The 22,283-nt window shown below is 37.1% G+C and overlaps 3 protein-coding genes across 3 annotated transcripts; 2 read left to right on the plus strand and 1 right to left on the minus strand.

Annotated features, from left to right (window-relative positions):
- Positions 1 to 9,679: 9,679 nt before the first annotated feature.
- LOC124829156 (pentatricopeptide repeat-containing protein At3g63370, chloroplastic-like) lies at positions 9,680 to 14,772 on the minus strand. The gene has a single exon (XM_088108318.1). The coding sequence runs from the start codon at positions 14,664 to 14,666 to the stop codon at positions 11,847 to 11,849; it is 2,820 nt and encodes a 939-aa protein (XP_087964444.1). The 5' UTR covers positions 14,667 to 14,772; the 3' UTR covers positions 9,680 to 11,846.
- An 8-nt stretch (positions 14,773 to 14,780) lies between these two features.
- LOC124829158 (uncharacterized) lies at positions 14,781 to 16,598 on the plus strand. The gene is made up of 3 exons (XM_088108319.1): positions 14,781 to 14,911; positions 16,062 to 16,218; positions 16,341 to 16,598. Exons 2-3 carry the CDS (start codon positions 16,063 to 16,065, stop codon positions 16,386 to 16,388), a joined length of 204 nt encoding a protein of 67 aa, XP_087964445.1. The 5' UTR covers positions 14,781 to 14,911; position 16,062; the 3' UTR covers positions 16,389 to 16,598.
- Positions 16,599 to 18,761: 2,163 nt separating this feature from the next.
- Positions 18,762 to 21,187, plus strand: LOC124829157 (RAB6-interacting golgin (DUF662)). The gene is made up of 4 exons (XM_047302627.2): positions 18,762 to 19,350; positions 19,738 to 19,848; positions 20,718 to 20,798; positions 20,896 to 21,187. Exons 1-4 carry the CDS (start codon positions 19,093 to 19,095, stop codon positions 20,968 to 20,970), a joined length of 525 nt encoding a protein of 174 aa, XP_047158583.1. The 5' UTR covers positions 18,762 to 19,092; the 3' UTR covers positions 20,971 to 21,187.
- Positions 21,188 to 22,283: the final 1,096 nt, after the last annotated feature.

Raw genomic sequence — 22,283 nt, forward strand, 5'->3', positions numbered from 1 at the left:
TTTTATAAACACGTCTCATTATTCTAAGAACACTTCATCTTTCTAGAACATTATTCCTCTGAGTTCTCTGACTTCTCTCTACCTTATCTCGCTGTTGAGTTATCTGTTCGACGATTAGGAGGTGCCTAGGCGATCCTAGCGTTGAAGGCTTCGATATTAACCAATCAATTCTGTGATTTTAGCTGGTAAGCTGTTTGTCCCCTTTCTCCTTTTGTTCTTGATTCTGGATCATTCAAAGTAGTGTTGTTGCATGTGTCTCGCAGTTTTCTTCTTCAATTTTCAGCTCAATTTAGGTTCTAAGAGTTGTTTTCTATCACCAATTGGTGAGTTGTAGGTTTTTGTTGAGTTTCCTTGCAGTGCAAGGTACGGTTGGAGTGACTCTGTGAGCTGGGTTGTTAATCTATGAGGTAAGGGAAGCTAGTTTGTTATTTTAGTTAGTAGTTTGTTTTGTGTGTGATAAATTATGTGTTATAGTGCTGTTTGAGTTGAAAATTAGGTTTTGAGTAGGTTTAATCGTATGTTCTTTGAATGTCAAATTGTGAAAACTGTGAAATGATGATTGTGAACTGAATTGGATGTTGTGTACTGTTGTAATTGAATATACTAATGTAAGTAATCTGTTATAGTGGTGATCAAATAAAATGTGAAGTGAATTGTAGTTGTTTAGTATCATTTTGGAGGAAGTGAGGTAGTGAATTTGAGAAATTGATGTCAAAAGCTGATATGGTCTGTTTGGGCAGTTTAGGTAAGTTGTATGTGACTTGTTTGAGTCATCAAAATGGTCAAAAACAGGTTCAAGGTGGTAAATTCGAATTTCAGTCTCTAGGTTGATGAAATTGAGGTTTTAGAGTAGGATTTGGTGCATAAACACATTATATGGATGTTAGTAAGGTTTAGAATTACTTAGTCAAGTCTAATTAAGCATATACAACAATCTAGGAGTGTTAGAAGTTGGGAAAAATGTTTAGAATTGGTAAGTTGTGGTTGAGTTTCATAATTCTGCATAATTTCGTTCTGCATATTACGCAGATTCGATGTGCGAATGGATTCGCATAGCGAGTCACCTTGGCGAGATGTTCTATGTTTGATGATTCGCATAGCGAATCAAGTTGCTATGCTATTGGTTGGAGTCTGGGGCTATTATTCATTTTATTCGAACAATGAATAGGTTTCGCTCTGCGAGTGTTTGGGGAGCCTGAGCCACTGTCTGGGGCTCTCGCATAGCAAACTGGGATGCTATGCGAGGGGTATGGGGTCTGATTGAAGTCGTGGTTTATTCGCATAGCGAGTCTAACCGCTATGCGAGTGGTTTAGAGGGTTGGGTCTCTGTCTAAGGATTCACACATCGAGTTATGTCGTTGTGCGAGAAGCCTCTAGTTTCGCTATGCGAATGTGTGCGTTGTGCGAGGGGTTCAGTTTTAGTTCACTTTTATTTTGATCTTAAGTTGTTTTAAATGAAACATTGAGTACTTTATGAAGTAAGTTGAAGTTGTATTATGTAATATCATTGGTCATTGATGTATGTTGTGTTTCAAAGTGTAAGTTGGTGATTTCAAAGTGTAAAGTTCAAAGTATGGTTAATGGACGTAATTCCATAATCCTCAAGGAGAGGATACATGGTTGTGTCCTATGTTGTGATCCAAAGTGCAATCTCTAGTTGAGATTCAAGTAAGTTTAGAATGAATGCATGAGCTTAGCCTTGGGGGTTATCCTGAAACTCCAATGGTCTTTCATTCTCAAGTAGAGAGGATTGATCTATGTCGTGAGGAGTAGGAGGAGGTCCTAGTCTTGGATGCTTCCAGTATGGCCCAAGGTGAGTGGTAACGGACTAACCTCATGAGTGTGGTAGGGTGAAACCCATTGGCAATGGTTTTGCAAAGCAGTAGAAGCCACCACGAGTGCACGACCCGCCATAGCTCGACAATCATTCTAAGTTCGGACAGTCAAAGTCAGTGTGATGTAATGTGTGAATATTTTATGTGATGTGAATGAATAGTATGATTGTATGAAGTTAAATAAATTAGTGTATGATTAACTTTTGTTTAAACTAGCTTACCCTGTTGTGTGTTGTGTTTTGTATGTGTTGATGTTTTTTCTTCTGCAATGACCATCCTTTGGATGTGAGCAGCGGAAGAAGAGGTTTCTCTAGAGCAAGCATTGGATGGAGGCGATGCTGTAGAGTAGTTGGCTTATTTAGTAGAATCTTGTATATAGTTTTGAGTCTCCTATAGTATGTATATAAAGTTTTAAATTTATAATTGTTTTTGGATGACTTTAAAAGTAACACTTTATATTTTTGATAAATAACTGTAATACTTTATCATGTATGTAGCTTCTCTTTAATATATAGTTTATTATATATATATTTTGGGATGTTACACGCTGCGTTTATATAAATCTTAATTTTCTCCATTTCTTCTATTATATGATTGAAATGCCATGAAGTAATGCATGTGACGTTACTCATTTAATATATCTATCTATCTCTCTGTATATAATTTTATCATTTCCAGAAACAAACAAAATTATCGTTAGCATTTTTCTTTCTTAACAGCCATGAACTGTATTGACTGAGAAGGTAATTTTATGATTCAATTAAAGTTTCATAAAATTTTATTTATGAGATATGATCATAGTAATTTAAGTACTAATTCCCTTAATTATTTTTAATACATTTGATCAGTGGTAGTCTTAATTCTTAATACATTTTTAATTGTGTTTATATCGAGATAATTTGGCATTTAAATTCCAGTGTTAATTTTTTTATTAAAAACATTCAAATAGGTTGAAGATTGAGAATCACTAAATCAAATGGTCCAAGATAAACCACTAATTTCTGGTTCAGAAAATGAGGTTCAGGAAAGCAACAATTTCCCCGTTTGAAAAGTAGCGCTGCTTAATAGATTCAAGGCAAAATACCCAATTTTGTCCCCACTTTGGTTCGGAAATCTCAAATTAGTCCCTTTATAGAAAAGTGAGTTGAATGGATCCTTACTTGTAATTAATTGACTCTAATCAGTCCCTTCCGTTAAATAGAAGGAAACGGAGTTAGTGGGCTGATGATGTGGCAGTTGTCTTTGGTGAGCTGTCATGCTTACGTGGTGTTAGGGTTCCCCATTTTCAAATTGGATTTTGTTAAAAATTGGGGATAAAAGGATTTGGGGTGTCCGTGTGTATTTTCAGCTGCCATGTATTTTCAGTTGGATCTTCTCCTAAACCCTGGTGTTGGATCTTCTTCTGGATGTTGCGGTCAACTTCCTCGACGGCATCGTCGTCGCCGCGGATGTAGTGCATGTAACTGTTGACAGTGTATTGGTTAATGGCGTTGTTGATTTTGAAAGGGTAATTGAGGCATTTGAGGAGGAAAGGAAGATCCTCTTTTAGTTTGGAGGAGGGGAAATCGAGGAGGGAGAGGAGGAATTTTAGGGTTTCGAGGATGTCTTTGGCAGAGGGGAAGGTTGTTTTGAAGGTGATTGGGAAATTGTGCGAGGAGAGGAAGGAGTTGATGGTGGAAACTACCGTTTGCTGGAACTGGCGGTCTTTGTAGAAATCGAGAGTGGGGCGTCCGCCGACGCCAACGGATGAGGGGCGGCTGCTGACGTCGAAGTCGCGGGAGGGGTACTAGCGGCGGTGGAAGTCGACTGGAGTGGGTGGCGGTGGAGGAAGGAAAGATTCACTACACAACACGTGGAAAGTGATGAGGAAAGGGCAAGCATATAGGGAGACATTATGCATGAAAATCAAATGGATTATACTAGATACATGAGAGCTTAAAATTCTTTCATTGAGAGCGGTATTCTCTTTTCTGTTTTTCCTGAGTAAGGAAAATAATTCAACTCATGTTCTTAGTTTCAGTGCTTTGCTATAGGTAGGCGCTTACTTTCTCTTCTTAATCAGAAGTTGTACCAACTAAAAATTTAGGCTGGAGAACAACTATTTGCACAAGTATGATCAAAACAAGGAATGCAAAGTTTCATCCTGTCAAATTTCATAATGATCAATAATAGCATAACAGAGAAAGGAAAGCATGAAGTTTGTGAATGTTATAACTTCTTCAACATTTGGTTGAGCAATATTTGAAATTCAATGCTTCAGTGTAGGCTGAAAACAGCTTGTTTAGAGCTTTACTCAGGCTAAAATTCTAGCCTCTCCAAAAAACCATTTTTCTTTAAAGAAATAAAAAAGCAAATCTGCATAAATAATTAAAGTAAAATGTTTTTAACATAATATTTTCTTTTTTTCTCCCCAAGGATGTGTGATCAGAATCTAGTAATTGTACAAGCTAAAATAACTTACGTGTCATTAATTTTTTTGCTGTCACCAACTACTTGCTTCACATCCTCACAAACAACCACCACATTTTGGGGCACGTTAATTCTGTTTTGAGGTAATAATTTATCACTTTCACTGTCCCCGAACACAGGATCAAGACTTATTCCGCCATGCTCTAATGTATCCGATGCATCTGAATGGTTCAAAGGCCTGATGTTGCCATCACAATTTGGTAACAAGGATGGACCTGGTGAATCTTGATTGCTTCCAACTTGACAACATTTCATATCAGGATTACGAGAAATTTTGCCATGTAAGTGAATTTGAGAAACTATTTTGGAAGGAAAACAAACAACAGAATCACTAAGATCTTCACCAACTTGCTGTCTATCACCAGGGATGGCATCCTTCCCAATTTCATTTTCGTGCTTGGCCAACTGCTCATCCACTTCTATAGATGACTCATTCTCTATGGAAATAATTGTATTTGAACGAGCTGAGAAACTACATACACTAACATGTGAAGAATCAATGCCACAAGAATCCAACCTTTGAAGTTCTAAATCGTTACCTCCTTCATTATTATCAGTCATACAAGGACATTTCTTGATAGTAGATATACAGCACCTACCAGTTGATTATAGTCTTCTTTTCTTCTTGCTGATTATAGTCTTTATTTCTAGATCAAGACCTCTGTTAAAATCATCTTCACCTTTAAGGCACTCAAAAGGCTCAGACTGTTCAAGTTTTAAATTACAATCTATTGTACTTCCGTCATGTAAAGTAAAGGCATCAGAATTTACAGTAATAATTTCAGAACCATTATCCTCCATGCTAAGATTTGAGGCAAATGCAAGTGAATCAGTATCATCGCAACCTAAGATATTAGGAGATTTCCTGGTATGTTTACACCTTCGTATACCCATACTCTGAATTGCATCAGCTAATACATAGTCATCACTATTACAATCACCGATATTTTCACCATCACTACAAGGTACAACAAAGGCTTGGACCTGTAATGTGCTTCTAATCCTTCGAGCTGGTTCATTTCTCAGGGTAACTGGAAAAGGTGATTTTACAGTTGCAGTCACAGTAGCATTATCAATAGGTTCATCCAATGATGCCTCTACATTATACGACTCATTCCTCAATGCAACAGCATCCTCAGCTGCACAAACTACCTCAGGTCTGCCAATCACACAATTGGTTTTGCAGCTTGGGAAAACCAATTGGTTTTGCAGCAACAGTTTCCAACATTCATTTATGCTCGGGCTCTCTAGAAAAATTAATGGATCGTGCATTGCTGTTGAAAAATTGCGGAGGTTGGCCCTACCGAGAAGCAGCGTCGGCGTGGCACAGAGACACGAGAGCGAAGGGGAGAAGCCAGGGCTCGATTCCGACGGTGGAGGCAACTCGCGGCGGACTGCGCGGAGGAGGTGGCGACGCGCGTGCAGGGCCAACCCCTCCCTGGGTTACCATTTTCGAAGAAGAACGAGCGCGAGAAAAAAGGAGACTCTACGGTGTCCGGCGGTGCTTCCACCATAAGTGACGTCGCCGGCGAATTGACACCTCACCAAAGACACCTCACCAAAGACAACTGCCACATCATCAGTCCACTAACTCCGTTTCCTTCTATTTAACGGAAGGGACTCATTAGAATCAATTAATTACAAGTAAGGATCCATTCAACTCACTTTTTTATAAAGGGACTAACTTGAGATTTCCGAACCAAAGTGGGGACAAAATTGGGTATTATGCCTAGATTCAACATCTATTTGATTCCAGAGTAATACTTCGAAGGAGAAATTTTATGCTTTATTCACTTCAATAGATTTTTAGGGGAGTGATAGAATAAATTTAAGAGGATTTAAAGATAAATTTTTTGTTATTTATTTGAGTGGATTTGGAGATAAGTGAGAGTGAATTTGAAAGTAACTTTTTTTTAATCTGTCATATCAATCAAATCCTACACTATTTCTCATAAACTTTACTTTCAAATTCACTCTCAGTTACCTTCAAATCTACTCAAATAAATAATAAAAGAATTTACCTTTAAATTCTCTCAACCACAGAGAAATATAACTCATAATTTGAATTCTTTAACATACTTTGGACTAGAAAAACTTGAACCAAAAAAACCTTCAATAATAAAAGTTCAATGGCCAAAATATTCATAAAACTTTAGTAGACTAATATCAATTTATTAGTTTTCCTTTTCAAAAAATATTTATTTTAAATATAAAAAATATAATTAATTCTTAATTTATCTTAAATTTAAGTATTTTAAACTTGTAAAAAAATTATGTATACAAATTTTAATTAGACTAAAATAAAACAAAAAAAAACTTTTGTCAGAACCATAAAATCCATGCTGAGTGGAATCCAGGTGTTAGTGTGAGGGTTTAGAAAATTCAAAAAGTGGAAGACGGGTGTGTCTAGCTGGTTGGCCGATCGGTTTTTGACGGTGGTATATAAGGAAAATTTTCTAACGTTGAGTCATTTTTGCATGCACCTCTATTTCCAAAATTATGAGTTTCTCCTCCTTCTCTCTACAATTCTCCTTCTTCTCTCTAAAAATCCTCACTTTCTTCTTCTGCTAATCACCTTCTAGGCCATGTTTGAGTTCTTCCTTGGTGGCAATAAGTTATTTTTCATCAATCTAGTTGCTGTGTGAAGTTGGTAAGTAAAATCATTCTTCCTTTTTAAGTTTCCGTATTTTCTGGAACATGCAAGCATTGTTTCGCTGGCATATGTTCTTCATTTATCTCTCTCTGAACATGTTTCTGTTTTTTATCCTCTGGTTGGTCCCTTTTTACCGATCGGAATTGTAGTAAGTTGCTTTAGAAGTGGTTGCTGATTAGTTAAAGTAGTGGAAGCTTAGGAAGTGCCTAGTTTATTCAAGGGAAGGGAAGCTAGTGATTTAATTATATTTTTTTGTGTTTGGAATTTATGTTTGAATGATTGCACGTATGAATAATGGTATGTTTGATTGAATTGTATTCAATTTTTGTGTTTGGCCGATACATGTGAACTGGGTTGGAGTTTCCTGTTGTAGAACGTTCGGTCATTTCTAGTTTGGGATTGAGAGTATGTGAAAATGTGAGTGGTGAGCAGTGAGTAATAGGTTCAGTGGAATAGGTTTAAAATAACTTAGAAATCAAGTTTGGAAGTTTAGAAATTAAGAAAAATATCTTGTTTTGGTTTAAGAAGTGTTATTCAGGGTTTTGCTTTGTTGACCGTTCGACCGTGTCACATACTCAGTCATTTACTGAGTTCGATCTATTAAGGTATTATCTATGTATGACCGTTCGGTCTAATCATATTGTTCTAATATTAAACTAGTGTTTAGTCTGGATAGAGGATACAATAATATCTAAGTGCTCGGTCTAGTATAGTGTTCAGTATAAGTTTTTAAGAGTTTTGGTTTGAGTTATGAGGGTACGGTTTAAGCTCTTCGGTTTGGGATAAGTTTCTAATAGTTTGTTTGGTCGGTCTATAATAGCGTTCGGTCAATTGTTTCGGTTTTGTTTCTTATGAACCGTTCGTTACTCTCGATTGGGTAGTGTGAAGGTATTCGGTCTCCAACGTTCACATGTTCTCTTTATTCTGTGAATGAAAATATAATTGATGAATGACAAATTATGTTTAATATGAGAATTTTGGACTTATGTATACTGTGGGAGAGAATTCCAAGGCGGAATGTCTCGTGTATGGTTATGGAATTGTAAAGTATGAATATGGATATGCTAAGTTGGCGTTCATGCTGAAATTCTGAGTATCATTCTCACATAGAGAGAGGTATTTCATTTGTGAGAATAGTAGGAGGTCTTACCACCTCAGGGTGCCGAGGTAGGTATTATGGGATTAACCTTGGGTAGTAGCTTTATTGGTGTCAGCTATTACACTACCACAAGTGCAAGGACGACTGTAGCTACATATTCATACAATCCGGATGGTCAAGCATAGTGTTCGATTTATATATACTTATATGAATTATGATGTTTTGTTTGTATGTGATGAATTGTATTCATTGTTGTATGATGTACCGTTCGGTTTCGTATGAATTAAACTTTCATGAAATGCATATATGTGGTTATAATTAAATTGCAATAGCTTACCCTACTTTCTTGTTCTGTCTTGTCTTGTCCGTTCGGTTTTCTTTTCCATTGCGATGATCATCCTGTGGATGTGAGCAGAAGGTGATGAGTGTTCGGTGGAGCAAGTATTGGAAGGCGAGGATCTTGTCGCTTAAGTTATGACCGCCCGGTCATCGGTTGTGTGTAGTTTTGAATTGGACCGTTCGGTCAATAGGGTTAGTTTACTTTTTGCAAACCGATCGATTTTTACAGTGTGTTGTATCACCGTTCGGTTTATTCCTATATTTTGTATCAAACTTATGATATTCTATAAAGATTGTAGTTTTATGGTTATTTTGGATAACTATAATTGTTAAATACTTTACTAACTATTGGTGAAATGATCTATCATATTATTATATGTGATTAATCTATGATATAATATTATGCTATATTTTGGGATGTTACACCTTCAATAATAAAAGTTCAATGGCCAAAATATTCATAAAACTATAGTCAACTAATATCAATATATTAGTTTTCCTTTTCAAAATTTTTTTATTTTAAATATAAAAAATATAATTAATTCTTAATTTATCTTAAATTTAAGTATTTTAAATTTGTAAAACAATTATGTATAAAACTTTTAATTAGACTAAAATAAATTTTGTTATTGACTAAACATATTTTTAAAATATATAATATAACTATTTAATTTTATTATGTAAAAAACTCATATAGATCTTATCAAAATTAGATAAAACATATGAATGAAACAATTTAACATAATGAATTTAAAAGTAATAAGTATATGAATTTTTTATTTAAAAGTAATAAGTATATGAATTTTTTTTATTATATGTTGTTTATTTATTTTTTTAATATATAACTTATAGTTAAATTCAATCAATTATTTATTTCTATTTAATAATATATATATATATATATATATATATATGTATATATATATATATATGTATATATATATATATATATATATGTATGGAGTTTGCTAACACTTGTACGCCTGTTTTTCAGTTGATACATTTTAGCCATGTGTACCGGATTTTAGTAAACAAAAATACCCTTTATATTATGAATTCTAAGTTTTAAGGTTAAGGGTATTTTAATAATTTCATTCTAAAAATTAAAAAAAAAAACAAGAAACTCCTAGACCCTTACTCATCTCCCTCATTTCTTTCAATCTTTTCTCTTTCATCTTTGATGAATCGATATTTTATTCCTACACTTAGCTTATTGTGCTAAAATTAGTTGGGGAATTGTGCTTAATTGTCCAGTATTTTCCCGTTTTTCATAATTATGCTTAATTTGACCGATAATTTTTATTTTGATTAATTTGAATTATTTGTGATTAATTATTTACATGGTTAATTCTAGGAAATTATTGGATAATAATTTAGGACATTTTGGAGAGTTGTCACGGGTTCGGATGGAATTCACGTCCAGCATCTTTCTTTTTGCAAAGCACACGGCTGATTAATTTTGCTGAAACAGAGAGCACACATCCACGTTCCAGCAACACCATCATCACCGTCCACCGCAGCAACACGCCAAGCCTCAAGGCAGGGGCAGCAGCACGTTTTGAAAGCAAATCAATAGGAGGTGCTGCCACGTCTTTGTGTCAAAGTATCACGGCTGGAAGCAAGCGGATGCACACGTTGATGGAGAGCTCCAAAGCCAGCACGTTGAGAGTGTAGTGTGCGGAAACGTGGAGATGGGAAGGACCAGCAGCAACACTTCACGGCTAAAACAGAAAGCACATCACCGTCCAGTAGCTTGGAGCGGAAATGGAGTGACCAGCTTTGAAGAGCAGCAGCTCACGGTCCAGCTGGGGAAGCAAGAAGACCTTCTACGTCCAGCAGGAGTTCGTCTCCAAGCAGCAACGGTGATGGACGTTGAAGAGAAGAAGGAATTGTGATCAAGCACTCCCTCGGTCCAGCAGCTTCACATGAAGAACACCACATGGACAGCAGTTTGGAGTGGAAGAACACACATTCACGGTCTGGGAGAAAACACAACAGCAGCGGTTTTTCATCCATCACGGACGGGCAAGGAGAAGAGCTTGGTTGCAGGTCCGGAAACTTCCATCCAGCAGCTATGGATTCTAACTTGAGGCAACAGCTTGGAGAGAAAAATAAAACACAGTCCAGCCGCCGCCTAAGTGATGGAGATCCGGAATAGCAGCAGCGTGGTGTGTGCTTGGAAAAGAAGGAGGAGCTCTCGGTCATTGCAGCTACTACTTTGGAAGATGCACAATGCTGGCTGGAAGAAAAATGTGAAGTGCTGCATGGTGATTCACTGGATTCATGCGTCCAGCAAGCATCAACGCAAACAACAGCAAGCAAGAAGTGGAAGCAAGTCCAGCAAGCTTGAAGAAAGAAACACACGGCCTTGGTGCAGCAAGGAAGGTTGGCAGCAGCTCCAGCACTTCACGCTCCAGCTCTAACACGTTCCAGCCATTAGCCAACACGTTTCCAGCAGCTTGAGACGCACATGGCAGCAAAGCAATGGACATGGTAGCACGTGGTGATGAAGGAAGAAGAGTGAGCAGCCACCGGTGGAAGAGAGAGCTGCACGGTGTCTCGGCTTGGAGCAGGTGCAGCCGCCACCATGGAGGAAGTCCTCGGTCCAGTTCCGGCCAGCAGGAAAGGATGGTGCCCATGAGTGAATGTCCAGATGTGCACGTGATGGATGGAAGTGAGAAAGGGTCCCACCCACGAAGAAGCTAGCAGCACATGGAGAGTGGAGGTGACAATTGTTTTTTTTTAAAAAAATATGCATTTGCAGAACCACCAAACGGACACAATGGTATGGAATGAAGAAAGTGGTCAGCACATACTTTCCACTTAAGTTGCTGCCACACACATAAAAGAAAGTGGTCAGCACATACTTTCTCCTCTGCTGTTCCAGCCCTCTATCCAGCCCCTACTGTATATCTCTGCTGGACCGTGTATATTCCAACTCCCTTGCAGCTTTCTGCTCTCTGCTTGGACCGTGTTCAGCTTATTCTTTCCCTCTCTTCTTCTTTCCTCCCTCAAGAGTCCTTAAAATGAAGAAGTAAATTTCCTATTTGTGTGCTGCTGGACGAACCTCAGCCGTCTCCTTCCATCCTCAGTGCCATGCCCACTATGAAGATGATGATGATAATTTCTTGGTGGTTGGAGCACTTCAAAGTGGAGTGATAATTCCTCTTCTGGTGGCTGGAGCACTCAAGGTGGAAATGATGATTTCTCTTCTGGTGACTGAAGCACTCACCGTGGCTTTTGCTGGCATGTAGAGCCCTCCCCTCACCCACCATCTTCTTTTATAATAAAAAAAAAATTATTTGGGCTCTTACAGCTAAAGCTTTCTTTTACTCCACTTGAAGAAACCATGGGGCTTTTTCATGGATGAACTAGGACTAACATGTGGACCATGAATCAAGTTGTAAACTCTACATAGAAGTGTGCTATAAATTTTCATATCATCAAGTATTCACCAGAAATCTCCACATGAACAAATTCCTCTTTCAAAATGATGGAACCTATTGGCATCCCTTACAACAAGGGTCCGTTGGGAGACTTTTGATGCTATCTTAAAGAATGTATGACAATCATCACAAATTCGAAGGTTTTTTGTGATCCGAATAGTAGAACCGTTTGGCGTAACAAGCAGACCAAAACCAAGTGCCAACCTTTCACTATGTCTATATAATATCTGCATTTTTTCTTCTCCACTGACATTATGGAACACAAACTTCGTTTGAGCCCTATAGCCTTCTGTTTCCAGAAGTTCTGTAAACTGAGCTAGTTTTAGACAAATATCATCAGATTTTGGATGAGACTTGTCCCTTGCCATGAAGGTGTGAATCTTATTCTCAACCTCAATCCAACTGCATCCTGGTGTCTTCTTCGTGCCATTTCCTTTCATTCTCAACCTTACCTCTTCAACATCGTTCCATCTACCATATGCTGCAAAGATGTTTGATATCAATACATATTTTCCTGAATTCTCTGTATCCGATTGTGAGAGCTTCTTTGCTGCAAGCTCTCCCAGTTCTTTATTAGAATGAATGAGGGAAGCGCTGAGAAGAGCACACCAGACTTCAGAAGTAGGTTTGATAGGCATGTTTCTCACAAAACTATGAGCCTCCTCAAGGGAATTGGAACGGCTGAGGAGATCAACCATACAGGCATAATGCTCTGGCCAGGGTTCCAGTTTATATTCATATTTCATAACATCGAAAACCCTCTTACCTTCATCCATCAACCCTGAATGGCTGCATGCATATAATAAAGCCAAAAATGTTATATGATCAGGAATAACATTTTCATCAGTCATTTCCTCGAATAAAGAAATGGCCCTACGTCCACATCCATGCATTCCATTTGCATTAATCATGGAAGTCCATAAAATTAAATCTCTTTTTTTTACAGAATTAAATATCTTTCTTGAGTTCTCCACATTCCCACAGTGAGCATACGTATCCACCAGGGAGCTAGCAATTGGTCCCTCCAAGAAAAAACCTTTCCTAATCAGAAACCCGTGAATCTCCTTCACTTTCTTCAATGAAGATAAACTAGCAGTGGCAGATAGTGCACTAATGAGAGCTATATAGTCGGGATGAATTTTAAATTGGTTTAGAGTGTAGAAAAGTTCAAGAGCCTCAACTGGAAGTCCATTATGAACACAGCAGGTAATCATACTTGTCCAAGACACAATATCTTTGGATTTAATTGATTCAAATACACGTCTTGCATAATCTATATGCCCAACTTCTCCGTATACATTGACAATGGCATTTTGTAGCACTGTATCAGCTAAATCTCTTTTCAAAACATAACCATGAATCTCTCTGACAAAGTTTTTAGATTTCAACTCGCCACAAGCCTGCAAAACACTTCCAACCATCATGGGATCAACAGGCATCCCCTCCACCTGAACCATCCGGAACAAGTTCATTGCTTCCAGATGGCATTCATTCTGTGCATAACCGGCAATAACAGTTGTCCAAGAAATCAAATCCTTTTTAGGCATACATTCAAAAGCATGACCCATATATTTCAGACAGCAACACTTGGCATACATATCTATCATGGTGTTCCCAATCTGCATATTACAATCCATTCCATTTCTTATTACATAGGCATGAACTTCCTTCCCTTTCAATAAATTTCCCAATCGGCCAGACGCAGCAATCAAGTTTAACACTGACACCTGATCAAACTTCAGGCCAGAACCCTGCATATCTCGAAAGTAATTTACAGCATCTCTATAGAGCTCATTTTGAACCAAACCAGAGAGCAATGTATTCCAAGATACACAATCCCTGCAAAGCATACTTTCAAAAACTCTTACAGCATCCTCCATACGACCACACTTTGCATACATGGCAATCAAAGCATTGGCAACATAGACATCAACAAAATGGTTAGATTTCAACACGGCACCATGAATCTCCATACCCAGTTTAACAAACGAGGGATCCTCACAACCTTGAAGAGCTGCAACAAAAGTATATGTATTACTCTCGACACCAACCTCCTGCATTCTTCTAAAAAGCAACAATGCCTCCAAGCATTTCCCTTCTGCTACATGTGCCGAAATAATAGAATTCCAAGAAACAGCGTCCTCTTTCTCCATCATAATCCCATCAAACAGCATCCTGGCCCCATCAAGATTACCGCACTTGGCATACATACTTATAAGCGCATTGCACACAAACACAAATTCACCATATCCACACTTAACAGCCACACCATGGATTTCAGCCCCAGAGCGAGTTGCTCCAAGAGCACCACACGCTTTAAGCACGGAGGGAAAAGTACAAGCGTCAAGCGCCACTCCATCGACTCTCATCTCTCTGTACAACTCGATTGCTTCGAGGTATTTACCGCTTGACACAAACGCACCCATCATGGCATTCCAGGTAAAATTAGTTCTTTCAGTTATTTCGCCGAACACTTTGAGTGCATCGCTCAAAGAGCCACATTTTCCGTACATGTGGACAAGCTTGGTGGCTAGAAACGCCGAAACGTGAGATTTTAACAAACGGGCATGCAACTGTTGGCCTTGTGGGAGGGCTTTCTCAGTGGTGCAGAAGTCAAGGAGGAGAGAATGCGCGTGTTCGAGACGCGAGGGGGGCGTGAGTGGGTGAGAGGAAAGGAGGGTTAAGGATTCAAAAGCGGGTTTGAGGGCTCCTTCGTTGAGGAGGGTGTTAACGGAAATGGGTTTGAGACCAGAGAGGATTGAAGTGGACATGGTGACTGTGCATGCGTGAAGCTGCGCTGCGCCGCACCAGAACAAAGATCTCATGCGTAAGCCGCCAAACAAAAACACTAAATTAAAGTGACAAATAAATAAATTTGTTTTTCAATTTTTTTTATTTTTTATAATTAACTTTAATTTAATCCTTAAAATAATTGTTAGGAACACAAACTTCGGTTCAGACCGGGTCAATAGAGAGACAAACGGAACACCTATAAAACTCGTTCATCTTCCTCATTCTTCTTCGTCGCAAATCTCACAATCTTTAGAGAAACCTATCGCCTCTATTCCAAGTAAGCTCCTAAAGCCCCACGCTATTCCTCACTCACTTCACGATTTAGCCTCGCTCTTCTCCCAGATCTCGTCTTCCATTTGTTTTTTGTTATTTTATTCTAGTTAAATCAATTTTGCCAAATTCTTCTGTTTTGATCATATTCAAACAGTGTGCCTTATCCACGAATCTGGTTTTTATCATTGTTCAATCTGTTGCTGTATTCGATTTTGTCTTCTCAATTAAATCCGGATATTTTGTTGTTTTCCCTGTTTTCTGGTTGTTAGTCGAATTGATGCTTCAATTTTGTTTTTCATCTGTTACGTGTGTGGGGGATTATTTATTTAGTGTTCTGTTGAATTATGAAACTGTGAAGAAGTTCAAGTTGTGCAAAATAACATTAGGGTTAGACATACCTTTGTTCCCAAGCAGTAGTGGCAAGCATTTGGTGATGTCAATTCTGTAATGTTCTTTTGGCACGTATATAATGATATTTGCTCGAATAATTGACGAATAGTTTATAATTATAACCACCTTTACCCCAGTCACTTCTCCTGCACATCTGTAACCTCATATTTGCATTTTTTGAATGATCAATTCATTCAATTTACGAAGATACGAGGCAGTGTGCTTGGTCTACAAGCATGAACAGTTGCACCTGCTACAATTTATAGTATACAATGGTACTTGGTCAAGAGACTTTGGAGTGGTGAGGAGAATGTAGCAAGATATAGTTTGTTACTCACTGGAGTTTGGAAAGCTGTTTCACTGTATATGTAGAGCTGTTTCTAATGTAACATCTTAGATATTATCTGATGAAACTGAAAATTGTCTGCACTGGAGTTTTGCTATATAGCTTTTGTATCTTCTTGTTCACCTGAAAATCCCCACTTTATTTGATATTCTAGTTTTTGGTAGTATGGTGCTTCAGTTATATATTTATCGCGTTGTTCCTATTTTATCTTTTGTTTCTCTCCTGCTTCGTTCGATGCCTAAGTTGGAACTAGGTAAAGCTTCAAGTACTTCTCTCTATCTGGTATGTTTGTGATGGTGACAAAAGCGGGGGAGAGCACCTTCAAGTCCTGTTTTGTTTCAATTCATTTCATGCTATGTTTTCTTCCTATTTTAGATAGTTGGGAAAAAATGAGATAATCCTTGGCTTTGGTATGCAGGATGTCGGAAGCACCATTTAGACCACGTGAAAAGCTTTTTGAGAAGCAAAAATATTTCCAGAATATTCCCAAGCATACCTACTTGAAGGGACCCATGGATAAGGTTACATCTGTGGCCATACCTCTGGCTTTGGCTGCATCATCACTTTATCTGATTGTAAGTTTAATTGTAATATGGTCTTTTTACTTGTCTCTGTTGACTTCGTTATCAGTATATCTCCAATTCTCCATTTTTTTGGAATCATGTTATATCGACACTGTGTTACGCATTTTGTCCAGGGACGAGGGATCTATAATATGTCGCATGGAATTGGAAAGAAAGAATGACCTGGGAATTTCGAATTGAGGAGGTGGCTATTTGCGACACAAAACAACCATAGCCTCCTTAATATGGACCACTGGTTACCCTTGCATTTATGTTTGTTCTCTTAATAAAATTTCTTAGTTGCAGATTTTGACTGCCATTGGGGTTTATAACTTTATAACGGAAGTTGTTCATTGTATGTTTTATAAAATCAAATTGGGTGAATTGGCTCAGACTGCTGGCATTAGATTCTGGTTTATGCTTTGCCCCTTCTTTTGCATGCGTTAGACAAGCTCAACGGCTTTCCTCATCGGTCGTTATGCATTTCAGTTTTTTCTTTATGGTGTGTCGTCCAGTGGAATTACTTGGTGAGTAGTTGCCCTTAAGCTATAGGTGGTGGCAGGAACCTGTGAAATGGTCTTAAGGTGGAAACCAAGTGCGGATTGGAACTCCATAGAATTTGTATTTATAATGCATATTTGGTTTTATATTAGAGAGGTCTCTAACCCCAACCATGGTTTGGGTAAAAGAACATGTCGTAGTTTTTTCCCGTACCATGATTTAGAAAAGTCTAACTGAAAATAAAACACGTTATCATTAGAATCTTGATTCAATACTTTCAAGATTCTGAGTTTGTATGATGTGGTTGGGTGCGAGTGTTCTCTGCCTAAATCGGAAGCACAAAACACTAAAGGCAATTTTTCTCGGTCCAAACACGCTGTTAAGCGGCAACTTTGTCATTGAAGAAGGAAGCAATCTGCTTAACAGTGATCAGAGCATATTTTGTCAAGTGCGTGAATGTAAGCACAGATTTGCCCCTTAGTTGAAAATATGTGGCTGCAAGTCCTGCGCGTACTTTGTCTTCCTCTAGGTTTTGTTTGATCACGTACCAAAAGAGTATTACACAAGCAGCAAACAAATTCTTATTATGAGCAGGCAAAGCAAAAATCTTTTGCAGGATAGATTCAGTGGAAATGTGATACGGTGGGCCTATGCAATTCAAAGCTCGACATGACGTACCACAGCCAGTAGGTACTGCTCTCTAAGTCGCAGCAGTTATAGAGCTCAGATATTCAACGCTGCTGATCAAAATTCAGATACTAAGAAGTTCATGGACGGTCAAAACCCAAAAACAAGAGCACAGCAACTAACAACTAAGCTGGAGACTAATTTTTTGGTGGGTGGACTGTGGGGCATATAACATTCATATGCCTCCAATAAGCCAGCAGAAAGTTTGCAGATCTTTGAATGTATACACCACGCTTGACAGAGTTGGATTGACTTTTAAGCTTTTCTGACTTCTGAGTATACTTAGGAAGTGATGAAATTCTAAGAACAATCCAAGTGCATGATTAATTTGATGAGATACTCTAATTGGCTATTCAACATACTAATCAATGATGATGTAACAAAAGAAAAAAAAAACTATGACGAACACTAACTAATAATGAAGGATCACAAGTCAGGCTGTAAAGTATTCACCATCCACTCTTTCATGCATTTACTCGTGTTGTACTTTCCCTACTTAAATCATTCTTGTTATATGCGTTTGTAGAAGAAATTTTAAACAATCTCAAACTCATTCGTATATTAACTCAATCAAAAAGGTCGTCACATCCACGAAAAATATTATCTTAAAAATGAAATATGATTATAAGATAATGCTGTGTTTTCACTTTTCACTTTTCACACCTAGATTCATCGAGTGGAACTCAATGGTGCTTGGCCCAGTGTAATGCGAGTGAGCAATTATTTAGAACATAAGCTGGAAGCTCCTCTCTTACAGTGCCAAGCTGTGTGAGTATGTGACTTTCTGTTCCAGAAAATGCATTTTTGGGCTGGTCGTCCATATGGGTAATAATTTTCTATAAAGGCAACTGGGTACTGCCAGTTCTCCTACTCTGTCTTGCTTCCTAAGGCTCTCCCACATTCATGCTTTATTTATATATCAGTAGGTGACCCTTTCTGTTCACTCCTCAACCAAAACTTATGGTCCAAGCACTTTTCTATCTTAAAGAAAGCACTTATATAATTACCAATGCTCCTTAGAAACTTCTTAAGAAAAATACCTATATATATGCTACCTTAAAAGATCTAAAAATATTTGCCATATTAAAAGTGGTAAAAAGATGATATGATCCTCCAAGTTACTTTGGGGAAGCAGGTATATAGCTACATATATACACGCGTCTGTGTAAATTTTTTGGTCCATACATCAACTATTGATACCATGTTGAGGAACAGTCGTTAGCTGAATATGCCAATATACCAACTTGAGAAAATTGCTACCTAACCAAAGCACTCTCATAAAGATTCTTCACTAAGTTTTCAGAGAATAATAAAAGGAGAAGTGTAGTCAAAGATTAACATTTATACTCTCAACGTATAACACCTTCCAAATCCAATACTAGAACTTTGATGGTGCCATAATCAAGTTGGCTTGTGAATAAAGTTGACAGGGAAAACACTAAGTATTTGTTTAGAGAAGATAAATCCACTGTTAACTTCATAGCTTTTGGCAGTCATATCTGTCATTTGGGCTTATTCTAAGGTTTGTTAACAACACAAACTACTTACTCTCACACCCTTAAAGCCAGTCCTGTTTATAAGCACCTTAGGGGAAAGTGGAGCCATCATTCCAAGGAAAAGAGAAAAAAGAACAGAGAAAGAAAACGGGAGATAACAGGCCTGGGAGAGGAAAAGAGTGTTATTGACTGTGGTGCAATAATGGCAACACCAAAACAGCCATATGAGCAACACCAACAACAAACAAATGTGCAGCGTGTGAGAAATTCAGGGATGATTAACGTCAACCAGAGTCCAATGAGGGATGACAAGGAAGAGGAGATGTCAAGATCAGCTTTGGCAATGTTCAGAGCAAAGGAAGAAGAAATTGAGAGGAAGAAAATGGAGGTGAGGGATAAGGTTCACGCTTATCTGGGTCGAGTAGAGGAGGAAACAAAACGCTTGGCTGAGATTAGAGAAGTAAGTGTCACAATGCTTTTGGCTTACCTCTAAGCTTTCATGCTTTATTTGTTTTCTGTTCTTTTGTGTTTTACATATAAATCAATATACAGCGTGTTTGGTTCCACATTCCAATAGGTATAGTTTCTATCTCTCAGACCTGATTTCTAGCTTCTCTTCCCAAACACGCCAATAAACTTAAGGTATAGGGAAAAATATACTAATCTGATCAGAAAGTTTGTTTCCTTTTAATTTTCTCAAAATCTTCAAGTGATGATCAGAAACTGGGCAATTGCTGTGTCATGTGTGCTGTGTATTGGTTATTTTTCCTTGTTCTTGGACAAGTACTTATAACATGTCACCATATTTGAAAAGTAATTGTTTGAAAAACTGAATACGATGTTGTAGGAGCTTGAGGGTCTGACAGATCCATTGAGGAAGGAAGTTGCAATGGTTAGAAAGAAGATAGACAGTGTGAACAAAGAGTTAAAGCCACTGGGCCAAACCTGCCAGAGAAAGGTGAAGTTTTCCAACTGTTTACAGTTGTTTGCTTTTTGACATTTCTAAAATCCATTCTTAAGTGATCCCTATCTGGTTTACTTACACAGCTTTTGATACAAACACTTGAGCACTGAATAGAATTTAATCAATTAGCCATGCTTGCTTTCTTGGCCCCATGTTGTCTCATCAACTGAGAGGCAAAGTGGACATGATTATTTAGTGGTTAAGCTGTTCATTATTAATAATTGTGTTCAAATGTCCATGTAGAAAATGATCTATTTGGTTCAGTGGCAGATTTCAAATTCCTCATGCTGCTTCTTTTGCATCATTATGCCTACAAAAAATTAAATAAAGAAAAGGGTTGAGGGAAATATGAACCATAAACCAATCATAACTCACCTTTGTTGATACTACTTTACTTTCAAAAATGGTTTGACAGATAACAATAGAATTAGTTAAGTATTAAATAAAGAAGACTTAAATATGCTTTTAGTTTCCTAAACATGGAATTTCTCTATATCCCAATCTTTCATATATTTTAGTTTTTAAACTTTAAAAATGAATTAAAACTTTAAAAATGAATAAATATAACTAATGATATTAACTTTCTTTTACATGTTAAATATTGTTTCAGATGTTTGAGTTGTTTACGTCACTTACCACTTTCAACTCAAATGCTAACCTGAACACTGTGATTAACACAAAAAAAAATTAACATCATTAAATTAAAAAGATTATATTCATTCATTTTCAAATTTGAGACTAAAATATATTGAGGTTTAAGACGGACTAATTTCAATTTCGTTTCTAAATTTATGGATAAAAAATACTTAACTGATTTAAACATAATTTTCATATTTTCATTTATCTCTTTTCTGGACTCACAGGAAAAAGAATATAAGGAAGCCCTTGATGCTTTCAATGAGAAAAACAAGGAAAAAGCTCAACTTGTTACCAAACTAATGGAGGTAAGAATTTCTTTGTTGATTTGAGTGAGTACAAAACTTTCTGAATTTGTTTCGTAACTTGTCTTTTTTTCTGTTTGTTCCATGAATGTTGGGATAGCTGGTGACTGAAAGTGAGAAGTTGAGGATGAAGAAGTTGGAGGAGTTAAGCAAAAACGTAGATACCCTGAACTGAAATTAATGCTAATACAAGTAACCTTACTTCTGTGTGATGTAACTAGAACCATGTGGTTTTGTAATGTGACATAATTTGTGATTTCATTGTATTTTGAGAATTTGATTAGGAAATCTGCAAGACACCTAAATTCTGAACATTGCAAAAGTTCTTGTCATTTGATTGAGATGTGTATTCAAACTGAACATTCAGAAACATCAATTTTTTTTGTTAAATATGTTTTTCGTCCCTTAAATATCACATGATTTTGGTTTTAGTCTCTACTCGAAACTTTGATGGTTTTTAGTCCTCATAATTTTGAAACTCTTACTATTAGTCCTTAAAATTGGATGACGTTAACTTTTGTTTGACGTGACTAATGACCAGCCCACGTGTCATGTCACCTGACTACTTTTAATTGACGTGGCAGTAAAAGTGTGGTGGTCGGTCGGCCTGGTGGGTGGTCAGCCACTCGGTCTGGTGGTCGGCATGGTGGTCTTTGCCCATAACAGTTCGGTCTTTACCCAACACCATTCGGTCTTTTACATAGTCTGCTTCTATTGCATTGTTCTGTTGATTGTAATAGAACCCACCAAGCCGACCGACCACCAGACCGAGTGATCGACCACCCACCAGACTGCCACACCTTTACTGCCACATCAATTAAAAGTAGTCAGGAAAGGTGACATCACACGTGAGTTGACAATTAGCCACATGTATTAAAAGTTAACGCCGTACAATTTTAATGACTAATAGTAAAAGTTTCAAAACTATGAGAACTAAAAATCATCAAAGTTTCGAGTATGGACTAAAACCAAAATCACAGGGACGAAAAATATATTTAACCTTTTTTTTTTATGAATGAAAATATCCCATTAAACCAATCAATTTTTTCATGTTCCAACTTACCCAATTGATGTCACGAACACAAAACTTAACTATATCAGTAACACTAAAGGAGTTATTCAATTTGTCAACATTTTGCACATATACTTATTCTTAAAATGTTGGTAAATATGAGTATCAGTTTCATTTGATAACAATAAAAAATTAAAATTTTATAAGATAATTTTTTATGTATAATAAGTTTATATCTCCTTGCTGATATCACTTATTCAAATATTTTATATTATTTCTTTTATTATACAATAAAAATCAATATTTATTAAGAAACGGTAAAGTATAAAGTTTAAAAAGTATAAGTAAATATAAAAAGTACGAGAACAAGTGAAAAATTGATTAAAAGTGTAAAAACAAAATAAAGATAATATATATTAAATTATTTATAATTGTTATAAATTAAACAGGTATTGAAAATTAATTATATAAGAGAT

This window comes from Vigna umbellata, chromosome 3, assembly GCF_029865625.1.
Source record: "Vigna umbellata cultivar VRB3 chromosome 3, Vumbellata_1.0, whole genome shotgun sequence".
Lineage (NCBI taxonomy): Eukaryota > Viridiplantae > Streptophyta > Magnoliopsida > Fabales > Fabaceae > Vigna > Vigna umbellata.